The sequence below is a fragment of the Electrophorus electricus genome, chromosome 9 (genome assembly GCF_041902795.1).
Source record: "Electrophorus electricus isolate QZ-2024a chromosome 9, ASM4190279v1, whole genome shotgun sequence".
Taxonomy (NCBI): domain Eukaryota; kingdom Metazoa; phylum Chordata; class Actinopteri; order Gymnotiformes; family Gymnotidae; genus Electrophorus; species Electrophorus electricus.
Window position 1 is genome coordinate 9,634,367 of NC_137505.1, and position 14,576 is coordinate 9,648,942.

The 14,576-nt window shown below is 40.8% G+C and overlaps 1 protein-coding gene across 1 annotated transcript in view; it reads left to right on the forward strand.

Annotated features, from left to right (window-relative positions):
* LOC145659170 (ubiquitin carboxyl-terminal hydrolase 29-like) overlaps positions 1 to 11,024 on the forward strand; it is a 59,113-nt gene extending 48,089 nt beyond the window's left edge. The window contains exons 2-10 of the mRNA XM_081720315.1: positions 8,407 to 8,604; positions 8,696 to 8,735; positions 8,957 to 9,127; positions 9,375 to 9,506; positions 9,629 to 9,755; positions 9,912 to 10,048; positions 10,475 to 10,568; positions 10,697 to 10,776; positions 10,895 to 11,024. Coding sequence (XP_081576441.1) covers positions 8,407 to 8,604; positions 8,696 to 8,735; positions 8,957 to 9,127; positions 9,375 to 9,506; positions 9,629 to 9,755; positions 9,912 to 10,048; positions 10,475 to 10,568; positions 10,697 to 10,776; positions 10,895 to 11,024 — 1,109 coding nt within the window. The remainder of the gene's footprint in view (positions 1 to 8,406; positions 8,605 to 8,695; positions 8,736 to 8,956; positions 9,128 to 9,374; positions 9,507 to 9,628; positions 9,756 to 9,911; positions 10,049 to 10,474; positions 10,569 to 10,696; positions 10,777 to 10,894) is intronic.
* The last annotated feature ends 3,552 nt before the right edge of the window (positions 11,025 to 14,576 follow it).

Here is a 14,576-nt window from a genome sequence, read left to right on the forward strand (position 1 = left end):
TATGAGTCTGGGCACATTTGAAAAACCTGCCGCAAACATTACTGACATTATATCTTGTTTATGTGATTGACTGTGTTCGTCTAGCCACAAGTACTTTTTGATTTATTTATTTTTTAATTTGGTAATTTTATATATAACAGCAACAACTGACATCTTAAGTTTTATGACAAAATGTGCAAACAAGCTGGCCTGAGAGGTTTGTAGTGGGATATGACTCAGTGCATCTCTGGTGCTGCTTTTGATGAGTACAGTGTCATAAGTGTGTCTGTCCAGCAGTGCAAAGAGGGGATACAGCTTCTTCTCCCAGAGGTTTCCGATAAATATGTAGATATGTTAGTATGTAATAGAAAGACAGCTGCCCAGCCTCATAGTCTAGGTACATGCCCGCATTCCTGGGCAATTGTGTCAGGGGCAGAGGGGTCTCAGGCTTGGTGCAGGTGTACAACTTCGGGGTGTTCCTCCAGAGCACCCAGAAACCCTCACAGTGGCTTTCGCAACTTGCTCAGACTCAAATCTGAATATCGGCGTCCGAAAGGTCTTAGAGAAGAACAAAAAACACAATACATTTGATTAAATCGTTCCAGTATAAATATGGTTATCAAACATGCTTTTAAAAATATACTTCCATGGAGATGGTGCCCTACAGGGTGGTGTTGGAACAGTGTGTACAGGCTTAGTGTCATGTTGTGGCCCCGCCCCCTCCTCAAACATATTGGTGTGTGTGTGTTCGTCTGTGTTGCCACACCCTCTCGTGTCGTTCGCCTGTTCTGTTATGTGTAATCGGCTTGGGTGCATATATGTCTCGTGTGTCATAGTACGTGTGTTGGTGTTTGAGATGTGCATAGTGTTTGAGCTTTGTTGTATGTTTTGCATGTTTGCAAAAATAAAAGTGCGTTTCATCGTGCCTCGTCCCCGCATCCTGCTTATCCTTGCAACGTCACAACTAGACCACTTTAGATGTAACTTAGAACCTCCAGTGACCTCTGTATGTGTTTCTTTAGTTGTATGAGCTCCACTGGAGGACTCTGAATAGTTGACAATGGAAGAGGGCTATATCAGATTCACCCCTTCTGCCTCGGTGTGACAAATTAACACACTGCATTAACGTTTAGAAATAAAAAACATATGATAAACACAGTTTAGAAAATATTACCTTGTAACAATTCATTCAGTATATGAACTGTTTTCTGTGTCCTTATGTCTATAAATTAAAAGTAATAAAAAATTTAAATGATAAATAAATTACAATAAATGTATAAATGTTCACAAATAAGAAACTACATTGGTCTGCACTTTTCTCCACAGATTCAAGGAACTCATGAAAGTTGGAAGCTATAGAAACACATAATACAGAATTATAGACTGACTGATGTGTGAGCAGAAAGATCACTGTGATGTTCTCATATCTAAAGCACTCAAAGCATTGATGTTATGTAAATGAACTGTGATCTGATTGGTTTAAGGAAATAGATTCACCTACTTTGAAGTTCAAGTTTTTATCAAAAGGTTAGAACTGGTTGACTATACTTTGTCTGTTCTGCAACAGGAAATTTAAACATTTATATCCAAAGTATTACGCGATAGAAATCAATTTAAGACTACCCGTTATTGACCGCTAGATGGGGGAAGATACGAAGAAATAATTGAGTCCAGACGCTCCTGCCCGACTTTACGGTGAGACTCTGCTTTTACGTCATTAAAACGTTAAAGAAAAAAGGCCGCCATATTTGTAGTTCCACAACGTGAAAAGGCGTCATTTTGTATGCCAAAGAATGAATAAACACCATGCCATGCCTTGAAGACGACGAAATTGCAATCTATTTAGCTAGCCATAAGAATAAGAATAGCTGTTTGATTTACATAATCACAAATATATTGCATGTACATACATCTACATTTCAGCCGATCAAAATGTTTCACGTACTTATAACCGCAACTTTATGTTACAGCGGTCATATCAGAGATTTACCAATATAAAACGCAACAGGTGTCGTGTTCTGTAATAGAACATTTTAACATTCATATCCATATTACACTGCAGAAATCAATTCAAGACTGTAGAGTCGTCGTACCAAATGACCTAAACTCAATATAAGCCGCTGACTTAATTTAATGAACAGTATTAAGATAATGAGTGAGTACAGCGAGTCTTGTCTTACTGATGCCTGTTCTAACTGAACATAGGCAGACTCCTGCATGCTGACTGGTCTAGTCACCAAACACCTGCAGCTATGGCAGCTCGTAGCAGGCAGTTACCCCTGCCATAGCATTAAAAAGATTCAATTTCAGCAAATGTTAGCGCATTTGACAATGGGACAGAGACAGAGCAGGACGAAAATCCACCCTCTGTCGACTGAACATGTGCGGCGGAGGATGAGCAATGACTGGCCCATTAGACCAATCTTGAAGCGTATCGAATTCTGCATAGAAAGTGACCAAAGCTGGAGGTTCTCTGCACGAAGATCAGGCACTAGCAGGCAAACCGAGCATTGCAAAGGCCATATTTGAAATTCCCACAATGCTTTTCTCACCGGGCGTATGTCGGGGCAATAACATTGTCAGTTGGTCCTAGCAGACAATTATCAGAATGACAAGAGTCTTTCATATCAATAAATTCTGACAAAACTTTGAAAGCGATAAGCAGTGGTTAGCTCGAAAGTTATTCATAAACAAGCATGTTGAAAATTACGAAGCAAGAGACTTAGATCAGCTGTTGTCTCTATCGATGGTCTGAGTGAACCATGTCTTCTTAGCATGCAGGTAGGGTCTAACGCCTTCTGTGCTGAGTTGCTGTTTCCAGATTTTAAAAATAGAACTCATTGTTAAACGGCATCTGTAATAGTTAAGGAAAGTGCGTTATAAGTATAAAGTGTTACAGTAAGTGTTTTGGCCCCTGACTGCCATTAGGACAAGCCAAGACAAACCGCTCACTACGTTAGCTTATCTACTTGTTAAATCAGCCTGAAATTAAGATACAGCTAAAAGTGTTGATTTTTATACTAACATTTTAACAACTTCAGCCAAAGTATTCAGAATGTAAATGTTTGGTCTAGCAGGTATGGCCCACAACTGATGCAGAGAGTGCATGACATGGCAGAGGGGATTCATGTTGGCAAAATGCCCTCCTACGAATTAGTCCCAAATACTGAAGCAAAAAAGAGGCCGAATTCATCTGATGGAAGTAAGTCTAAAAGGGCTTCTTGATGTTACCCTGGTGACTTGCATTCTTTCCAGATGCTCAACAACCACTAAAAGTAGTGCATTGCTAAAAACTACTACTTGTGCTGGAGGTGTTGAAAATATGGTTTCCTTGTCATTGTCAGTTTGATTTTATAAGGTTCTACGTGGGTATCGATAGGAGCTGAAACTGTGCATGTGTTGCCCCTCTGAGGGAGATGAGCCAATGAGGAAGATGCCCGTGTTGAAATTTGGCTCTAGACCACGCTTTGAGCTGGTGCACTTTGTCAGCGGTTGAAGTTGCAGCAGCATTGCGGAGTGGGACGCAATGGGAGAAGGAGAGCGAGAAGGATCTCAGGAGTGAGAAGCTGAACAGCAGCAAGCAGCGGGAGGCTGGAGACAAAGCCTCTCCCTCTCCCTTCTCTGACACAAACACAGTCACGTGTTATATACTCACATAATCCAAAATCCAGCATCTTTTATTTGCTGTTAGCTGGCGAAGAGTAATCAGTATAGTCAGATTCCTTTAATGTAAACACTTGGGAAAATTCCTGCCATGATACCACTTTGGACACAGGGAAGATTTGATAGTAAATATTCTGGCAGGGACAGGCCATGACGCCTAAGGAAAGTTTATAATGAAGGTTAATTACACCATTCCATAAAATATAGATTCAGTTAAAATGATCAAACTTTTAAGTCATTCACTTTTATTTTTATGTAGCTAACCCTTTCTTACCGACTTAGTACAATGACAGGAGTTAATCAGAAACGCTCTCATTGGCATTCTGCTTGAATTGGCTTGACTTGGAAATGGTTGGCTGGAAAATTCCTGCCATGAGATCACTTTGGACACAGGGAAGATCTAATAGTACATATTATGACAGGGTGAGGTCATGACTGCTTAGAAAAGTTTATAATGAAGGTCATGAAAGGTCAGTTTTGACTAATTGCAAAAACACCATGTAAACATTAGAATGGGAAAGTCAAGCGGTCTGAGCGAAGCCAACTGCGAACGAGGCATGGAACAGACTAGCCAGGACCAATATTTTGAAAGTGATCAGAAGAGGATGACATCAAGAATCATTCTGATGATCAAGTGGCGCACGGTCAAGCAAATTGCAGCCAGATACAATGCTGTTGCTCCAACTAACATGGTCTGAAGGCACACCATGGGTCCTCTGAAATCAGTAGATGTTTGAACAGAAGGGCTTACCTATGTATTGTGACCAAGTGCATCCCTTCATGCAGCTGCTTAAACTATGGCAGAAGGACACTTTCAACAAGACAAGAAAACCCTGCCGCAAGGGTTGTATAATCACGGATTTGTTCCAGTATCAAGACAGCAAATTTACAATGCTTCCCTGGCCTTCACAGTCCCCAGATCTTAATCCTATAGAACATCCCTGGGTAAAGGTATAACAGGCAGGTTTAGAACATGTCAGTCCCTCCATGTAATTTGAGAGAAAATATCCTAGGAAGATTGGACCAAAAGGAAAAGCACATTTGGTAAAATATGGGAAAAAGAAAAACGAAAAGACAAGATCCCTACCAGAATATTCACGCAGCTTGTGCTATTGTTCACTTGCTGTTGTCGGAAGGGTGTTAAGAGAAGGAACACGACCTCAGAGGATGACTTCTTAAGGGTAAGTTCTGACCACAGCCACCACTTGGATGAACTGTGTGTGTGTGTGTCTGAGAGAGAGAGATCTACGTAGAAGTGTTTCTAAGTATCTATACAACGCTAATAAGACATTTTCTGTTACTTTTAAACAGATACTAGAAGAAAGTATTTAATGAAGAATTACTTGACTACTGAGGGAACTGAATCAGCCATAGTAAGTAAAGTAGAACCAAGACAAATGATTTAAAGCCAAACTGAGGCAGGGGACAAAGCCACAAAAAATGGAAAAACCGCTATGGTGAACAGTGATGCTAATTTAATGCTTGTACTTAAGTACACTGAATGTCTCTGAATATAAATTACAAATGCATTTCAACAAAATGTTCGAGAAATTAATTAAAACACTAATGTAAATGTATTTAGAATATATTTAGGACACATACATTTAGCATATGCAATCTTTGTCAGTTACAGGAAAAAAAAATACTGTTGGTGGGTTTTTTGTTTGTTTGTTTTACATTCTCCTTACTATAGAATTAACAGTCGACTGTTCGGTGACTTTGCATGCTGAGTTGTAACACTGATTATTAGTATAATTGTGGCGAGAATCAAAATCAACACTAGCTAAAATGACTGAGCGCATTGGAATTTTTATTCCAATAGCACAATTTGAATGGGTCTACGGTACCTTAGTGTGTCAGGTCCTGTTATTTCTGTTGAACATTTGATGTTTGGGGGCACATTTTTACATCATTAGGCCTGCAGCTATGTGATAACGGCTATGCGATAAAAATTGTATTTGTTTCCTTTCCAGTCCAATACAAATTATAAATTACAAATGTATCAAAATGTAATTAAAGTCATATTTCAATTAAATGTATTTAAATACTGTTCAACAATATTTCTACTCATATCTACAGGTGGAACCTAAAGATATGAATTTCAATGAGAGGGATAAATGTATTGAGGACATTTGTTTGCTAAAGTGAGAAAGTCTGCAGTGGAGGGCAGAGCAATCCTAACGCTTTCAAAAGGTACTCAGAGCTGAAATGCCTGAGAAAGGCAATTTAAGTGGGTGTGCTAAACCTCTATAGGCTGAATAGGCAGAGATAGGTAAATAAAGTGTTCTTGTGACATTAGAAATACAAATTTCAAAAGGGGCATTTTTGGCAGCTTAACTGACATAGTTAAGAATTTTAACATTTAAAAAATATATATTAAAAGGAGAATGTTACTTATTTCACTCTGACTGTAAAACAGTGCATATTGTGTTAAATGGGATTTCCATCCCATGTTTTTAAGGCTGCCTTATGTATAAATAAATATGCAAGAATGCAGAGCATGAATAGGTCGGTCTTCCATTCTGTATCACATACCTACCCTTGATAACACCGTGGTAACTGGAAAAAAAAACAACCCTTTTTACTCAGTTGTCACTACTTCCAATAGACTTCACGCTAATCTCATAGAAGTCCACCCCTTTCCGTGTCCTCCGGAAACAGCACTTCCGTTGTGTTGTGACAGGATTTGTTCCTGAAGTTGTATGCGTTTTCTAAATTTGCACCGCATTTCTAAAGTGTGTTACCACTTTGATGAATATGCTTTGTGTATTTGCAGCACGATGGGTTTTCCAGGACACCGTAATTTATGCATGTTTAATTCCATCTTTTATTCACGTACTAAGCCCAACTCTATAGGCTAATATTTATAAAACCGAGATAACCATAGAAACGTCTTCATCTGTGCTTGATACTTTCACGGAAAAACGGAACTGCTGCTTGTCAAGCTTGTTTCATCAGGTTTTATATCATCGTCATGACGTGTTTGAATTGATCCCAGGCATATGCAGTCCTCATCAAAATCCATTCAAGTCCTAGGCTGTGAGTAAGGTAGCTAGCTATGTTCTCTCTCTGGTCACAGTTGGCAAATAAATTATGCATATAGATTGTGGGGAAAACACTTTAGCACGTGTTCTCCAAAGAAGTGTCTTAATATGAGCTATCTAGCTAGTTCCAATGTCAACTGTAATCATAACACTGGGTTTCTCTCTGTGCTCAGGTGTCTTATTCGCATGCCAGTAACATGTTAGCGATATTGCAGTAGTGTGATTTTTTATGTTGCCCGTGATGAAAGGTGACAGCGAATAAAAATCCAAACATTTTTTTTGTTCAGGTCTTTTTAACGGTCATAACCCACACATATTTATCTAACAAAAAAATCAGGTTCCCTAAACTATCCCACATGTCATACTGAAGAAAAAAAAAATCACTTGTTGCTAAGAGATAGTAGAAGCACAGTAATCCTCTACCTGTAAAAATAACTGAACGTTACAACTCTGGCTTTGAATACATTCTTATGGATTCTATTTACAGTGTGGTTATACAATAAAATAAGTTGTACATTAAAATAATTGTAATTATTTACAGGTGCACACGTTTGCCAGAGCGCAAGACTAATTGCGTTTTAAAGTAACAATGCTTATAGATGTATGTCTAGAGAAATTAGGGCGCAAATGTAACTTTGTAGCCAGTTATCTATGATAAAACGTAACCTGTCATATTTGGAACATTTCTCCTTACCACAGGGCGAGACAGTGAGGATTTTAGGAAAAACATTACGCTACCTGAATTTACCAAACTATACTGCGGAAGTTAAAGAATCTTACGTTTGAAACGCATACACACACACACGTAAATAATATTTATTTTCAAGAGGGTGACAACGTATGAGAACTGAGAACTTGCATCAGTAATGACAAAATAATACATATTCAGAACATCTAAGAGTCAAAACTCCGTTTTAAAACAAAACAATGAGGTGCGCTGTATCGCGAATATCAGTTAAAGGACCTGTAAAAACCATATTTGATATTTTACTTAATTCTCTAATCGAGTAGATCACAGATTCGAACAGGATGGGCTGTGTTTGCTCGTGTATGAAGGTATGTATGTTTTTTCCTACACTTTGGGAACGATTTTAAATACGATAATCTGAAAAGGATTAAGATTTATTGTGCATGTCACGGAACGCTTCCACTGGTCACGTGGTATGGCCCGCCGCGTGCACTGGGAGTTCTTCGTTGACTGTCTCGTGCGTAACCTTGCCTATGTTGTTCAGCACACACCTGCATCGGTTTACTCTTGTCATGTTTGTATGTATTTAAACCCTTGTTAGTGTGTGCCTTATTGTCAGTCGTTGATCATGTTCGTGTTCACGGTCACAGTTTGTGTTATACGTGAGTGCCGGTGTCTGTATCGTATGTTAATAATCGTTAATAAACGTCTCCGTGGAGCGAGTCTGTACGTCCTGTTCCTTGACCAGCGGCACTCGGGCCGTTACAGTGCGTAACTAATTAGCATTTTCCTGTTAAAAAAACTAGCGCAAATGCAGATGATTAAAAAGTTTTGTTTTGTTTTGTTTTTTAAATCAAAATGAGATTCTTGTAAGAATACCGAGATATCGCTAAGTCGCGATAATACTTCATATACAAATCAATACGTTTCTACAATGCTTTTCTACAGAAAAGAAGAAGGAGAAAACGAATAGAAGTTGGTGGAGACACATAATCTCATCCTCCAAAGTGTCTGACTCCTGCGTGGCATTAGATGGTCACGCCGCGAATGTGACCACCTCCACTTCTTGCCCCTCTTCCTCTGAGGGGTCCCTGATCTTCAGTACTGCTTCTTCCTTTTCACCTGTGGACATATCCCACAATGCCTCTTCTACCCAGTCGTGCCTTCCTGGTCAAGCCTCCTCCTCCTCCTCATATGAGTCGCTCAGGACTACAGCAGTGATTGTTCCTGGTTAGAGCTCAGCAGATTTGATCATGTTGTTCAAATGCATAGTCTGTTTTTGGTTAAGGACATTTACTCCAAGTTTCTGTTCTCTATACAGAGGCTGCAGATAAAGATGTGGACTCCGTGCGCATTGAGAGGTGGGTACATTATCAAAATTAATCTTCGTGGCAGAGAAAAGTGTGGCATGGTGGTTACCCAATGGCACTGCCATTGTAACTTCCTTGGGGCATAAAACGAGAAAAAACATCATTGTATTTTTCATTCTTCACACCTTTATCTGTCTAAGGGTTGTTATGTGAACATTTTGTGCATAACTGGCCACTGTGTATTCATCTCTCCCTTCTTTTCTGTCTCTCAGGTTTCCGGCTGTTCTGATGCAAGCAGACACTCGTGTTCAGCCGCAGAATTTATTGGGACAGCTGCTGCACGTCCTCAGGAGTAAAAGGAGGCGTCAGATTGGTCAGGGTGAGGGCCAAGGCCACACCCCCATCCATTCCGCTGTCGAACACCTCAACATTCGGCAGCTCGGGTAAAGACGAGAATACACACCGCGTTTTACTACACAGCCTATTAAGAGTAGATGATTTTACAGTTTACACAGGTGAAGCTCAGTCTTTTTCTCCTATACAAATACAAACATATTGTAATTAAATGAGCAGTAAGTCATTTAGCAGTTCTTCTTCACATTATGAAACAGCCATTATACTGACATGTAGTGGCCTGGATGTTTCAGAGCTTGTGCACTAAATCTATTTTTAACATGGATGACCTGTTAGGTTTCCCAACATTGGGAACAGCTGCTATATGAACGCCACTCTGCAGTGCCTACTGAGTATCTCCTGCTTCTGGAGACCCATCAGAGCTCAGTCATCCTGCTTGACGGATCCTTCTAGTTGCCAGATGCTCAGGTACCCGTTCAGAACCAGAGGCTTCACATGGGTCTAAATGAACTGTTTAATCATGAGTGCTTAAGGAGGTGCTGTGATGCTCAGAGATATAAACCACTTGGTCTCCCTGTTGCTGTGTGTAGATGTTTTTCAGATCTGCAGCAGGCCCGGCTCACCACTTGCAGCACAAAGCAGAAGGTGCAGCTCCTGGGAGCCCTGCTTGAGTGTGTTTCAGCCCGCTGCCCTGCATTCGAAGAGGACTATGAACAGGTCCAGCTAAATGGCCCTCAGCCATTCAGAACACATCAGAACCTCACGCAGTACCCTGCAGGAACTGCACACGGCCACCTTTGTTTTCTCACCGTGCTGCTGTTGAAGTCCAGGAGCAAATCCTCCTCTGATGTTCTCCTGTGCTGTCCTCCACAGGATGCTCATGAGTTCCTGATGCTCTGCTTACTGCAGCTGAAAGAGGAGGGAGAGAGACTCAGGGCCTCTTTCTTCTCTTACATCTGCCCTGTGGCAAACTTTGAGTTTCATATCAAGTCTGTGCTCACATGCACCAGGTAATTAGGTATCACTGTTGCATATCTCCTTTGTGTTAATGGACTGGTCTTAACCAGTCTTAACGTGTTTGTTTAAAGTACATTTTCTCACAGAGAGTAGGCGCTTTCTCCGGACATCTCTGTTTAAAGTATTCATGAAAGTTTCATAACATACATAACTTAAATATGAACATTTAAAATGCTCACAAGTTCAGCTTGTATTCATCACATAGCTTTCAAATCTCAGAGAGTGTGTGAGTTTGGGAAAACAACAGACATGGACTGAGCATTCTAAATGTTTTCTGCTCTGATGCTTCACATTAGATAAGATGTTATCTACTTGTAAAACTGAGCATATTAGCATGTGATAACTCACACTGTATAAGGGATGCAGGAGATTATTTCTGTGCAAATGTTGTAACATTTCTGTTCTCCATTTTGTGAAAGCTGTGGAAAGCAGAGCTGCAGAGTGGATGTTTACAACCACCTCTCTGTAAATCTGAGCCCTGCTACGACTGACAGCCTACACACTTACTTTAAGGTCGGTCACCTCACACACCCTCTTTGGATAAGGCTTCATTACCCTGTTGTAAAGGAGAGAATACAGTTATGACATGCTACCATTTTGATTTTATCACTCTCAATGAAAGGGCCTCTTTCTTTTTTCAGCCAACACTACTGGAGCGTTTTTGTGAGTGTGAAGCAGGCTGCGAGGCAACTGAAGAGGTGGAGTTTTTCACACTGCCACGGTGAGTCTCGTCTGACGTAGATGACCTTAAAGAATGAGTTTTAAACCAGTCCAACACACACACCCTCCTCCACTCACACACACTTCCAGTCCTTAAGTCACTTTTCCTCTTGGAACAGTATTTTCGTCCTCCACCTTAAGCGGTTTGACATGCTGGGCCAAAAGCTCTCAGACGTGATGGACGTCCCGTCCGAGCTGGATCTCTCTGCCCTTCCTGGGGTGGCTTCTCTCAGGCAGCAGTCGAGGTGAGCTCGTACCATCAACCCGTGCCCACATACTTCTCTGTCCACCCATTCCCATTTAGCTACAAAATGCCGACTGAATGGCTTTGTGGTTTGTCCTCAGTGGAGCAGCGGGAACCCAGGACAAACCGCAAGAAATGCAAAATGATAAACTGGGGAAAACTCCAGTCCCCAGCCAGGTAGAGCTGTGCCATTTTCTTACAGTGGAGTGATAATATGGCTGTGTATTAGTATCTGCCATAATGACTAAGTTCTTTTTAACCCATCAGTAGTAAATGAGAGAGGAGAAGGACAGGGAGCTAGAGGACAGCAAGTAAGCCTACCGGTGAGGAGAGAGAGAGACCAAAAAGAAGAGAGATGCAAGCTGAGAGAGACACAGAGACAGAATGAGAGAGAATGAAAGAGGCCTGTTAATACAGAGATGGCGTTCGATCCGTGATGCGTTTTCAGTTAATCGTATGAAAAAAAGATGTATTTGTTTGTTGCAGGAATGTGCACCCACTGGCACCTACAGACTCCAGGCGGTGGTTTCTCATTTAGGTGACAGCATGGACCATGGTGAGTAATCTGACATTATTTATACACGTGCAGTAGAAACTATTAAATGACTAAGGACCACCGACTACTCCGACAGGCCACTATATCAGTGACACAGCTGAGGGAGAAGGACAGAGCTGGTTGTCATTCAGTGACTTAAAAGTATCAAGAAGCACTGAGCCAGCCATCCTGAAGAGCAGGACAAAAACAGCCTACCTGATTTTCTACGTGCACAGGTAGAATCTCACCTTTCAGACTTAGGAATGTAGGTACCTCAGTCTAGGAGCACTCTAACAGAAACAAGTTTTACAAGCTTATATATGTAGGGAGTAAATTAGCCTTTACTGTGCCCTGGGACTGCAGGTCTCTTGTGCATGACAGGTGAGTGAGGCCTACTCCCAGCACCGGTTGGCAGGTGCTAACCTTCTTTCTCAGTCCTTTCACCCTTCCCTCTCTGCAAAAGAATTTAAAAAATTTTAACACATAAAAATGAGCCATTTTTTATTCTCCACAAAATAGGAATTGTCCCCTCTGACGTTCTTGTTAAAACACTTTTTCTATATTTTTAACCCATAGATGTATAACATGAATAATACTATACTTGTCAAGTCAACATATTTAGATGAGGTGTCCTAGTGTCAGTTATTGTCTTCTAATCGCTATTGGAGATGTACAAGTCCCCTTTCTTTATCCCCAACATTGTTCATACTAAAAGATTAATTTATTTTCCAAGTAGCACATGGCAGTGATTAAACACCTATTTACATGGACGTCACTTCCATCGCCACATATGAGAACACTACCAGGGTGCTTCACTGACGGAGGAAGAGCTTCAGTCCTTTTTGAGAAATAACCAACTTGTATTTTAATTTGCAGATGTTAGGAGTGAACCAGCATCTGTCTATAGTTCTTTTAATTGTGAGCACACATATTTAAACCCTTGTTTTGTTGTTGTTTGTCAGTGTTTGACCCCATGTATGCTGCTTTGTTGTGTTTTAAGACTGCCTGTTATGTTCTAAGTAGTGTTAATGCTTAATGTTCTTCGTGTTTGGTTTTGTCTTGTTCTGTATGATAATAAACGTCTGTGGCATCTGAACCGCAGCTCATCTTTGCATCCGGCTTCACGTCCACAGGAACACCGACCGTTGAAGGTTGCCTCGAGCCAAGGGAAAGAAGAAAAAGGGGAAGAAGCAGTGTAGCTGCTTCTACCCAACCCATGCAGGAGAATCCTCCATACTTGTGTGAACACTCCCTGTCATCACATCAGGGGAGAGTATCTCTGGAGGATTTTGGGGGGCCCTGGTGGTGGTCCAGGATCAGATGCTGCAGAGTCCTGCCTACCTTCACTGGATTACCGGGACCCGTACGATTACGACTACCAATATCCAGGGACAGACTCTGCAGGGTCCTACTATCCCCCCACGGACTACCAGGAGGATTACAGCAGGAGTGAGGAGTATGTTGACGTCGGCCTCAGGTCAGACACCGAATCCGACCGCTCTGAGGATCCATCAGTGGAGGTGGAGGAGGCCCGCCATGAGGATCCTTCCTGTGGTTTATAGACCGGGTCAGAGGACTCTGAAAGCGACGAGCCTCCGATGTTAGTGCTTAATGTTCTTCGTGTTTGGTTTCATTTTGTTTTGTGTGTTAATAAACATCTGTCCCATGTGAACCACGGCTCGTCTTTGCATCCTGCCTTGTCTCCCACGTCACAGAACAGCAATTCATCTACACTTCTCACAGATAAAACTATCGCTAATGGCGAAGAATAAACATGTTGCAAAAAGCAGTAAGAGCTAGTATGCAGAAACAGTGGTGTTAGCGCGAAACAGTTTCAAAAACAGGAGTCTCCTTATGAAGGAAGGAGGTTCTTATGAACCTCTGTATTTTGACAGCAAGTATTGACCATGTGCCATTAAAACCATGCCAGGTATGGTATTAATCCACAAAATAGCACATCAAATCTAATTATTTGGCTAGTACAGGGTTATGCAATATTCCCTCAACTCAGCAAAATGCAACAGCTTGAATTACTTAACTGATTAATAATAATAAAAAATCTTTCCGGACTATAAAAACATAGCTGACCCATTCGAAAGATTAAACATCCAGTGAGTGTGTATCCTGGCATGTTAAGGTAAAAGGCGTCTCCGACTGGAATACATTTAAGCGGTTTCGGGCGCCATCTGGTGGCGACTTGGAGTCCTTATCACGCTCTCATTTCTTTTGTATGGCGGGACAAATGTTTTGTTATCCTACCTATCGAGCAGTCCTACCTAGATTTAATGCACTTATGTACATTAGCATTAGTCCAGGCTTCTGGTGTTTATTTTGGATGCATATATTATAATTAGGCTACTGTGGACATTTGTATTTTGTATAGCTACAGCACCTGTACTTCACACACGTGTAGTAATCAGATCTAGAAAGTTGCCAGCCCTATTAAAACATTAGGTTTATAGTATAATAGTTTCATTAAACAGACAAAGCGTTAATCACAATAATTTGCATGATGATTAATCTTGAACCAAAAATCTCGCCGGGAGCTGTAGTTCTCTTTCCAGACACACACCCAATAAAACTGTGCTTGATCATTTCTTATTGATAGCCACTGACTATAGGATCAATAGAATAGTACAACCAAATAACCTTTAATGTTTTGCTTTACTGTAATACAATTTAGAATTGCGATGTTACCCTTTTAAGAAGAACTGAACACATTGTGACAAGAGCAACTGGATGAAGCTTTATTGACATGCTGGTCAAGGACTCACATCCAATATGTTTAAAATACATTAATTGAGGCCAAGTGCAGCATAAAAAAATATTTTAACTTCACACAGAACCAAAACCATCAACATCAAAATATAAATGTATAAAAATATGGGTATTGTTAAAAAAATGTTAAAAATGGGGCCTCCCACAGAAAGGCATGGCACAGTCAGCGACTTCAATTCAAAGTTTTTTATTCAAAGTAAAAAAAAACAAAAACAAAAAAACACTTGGGCAGGTTGGTGGCGCT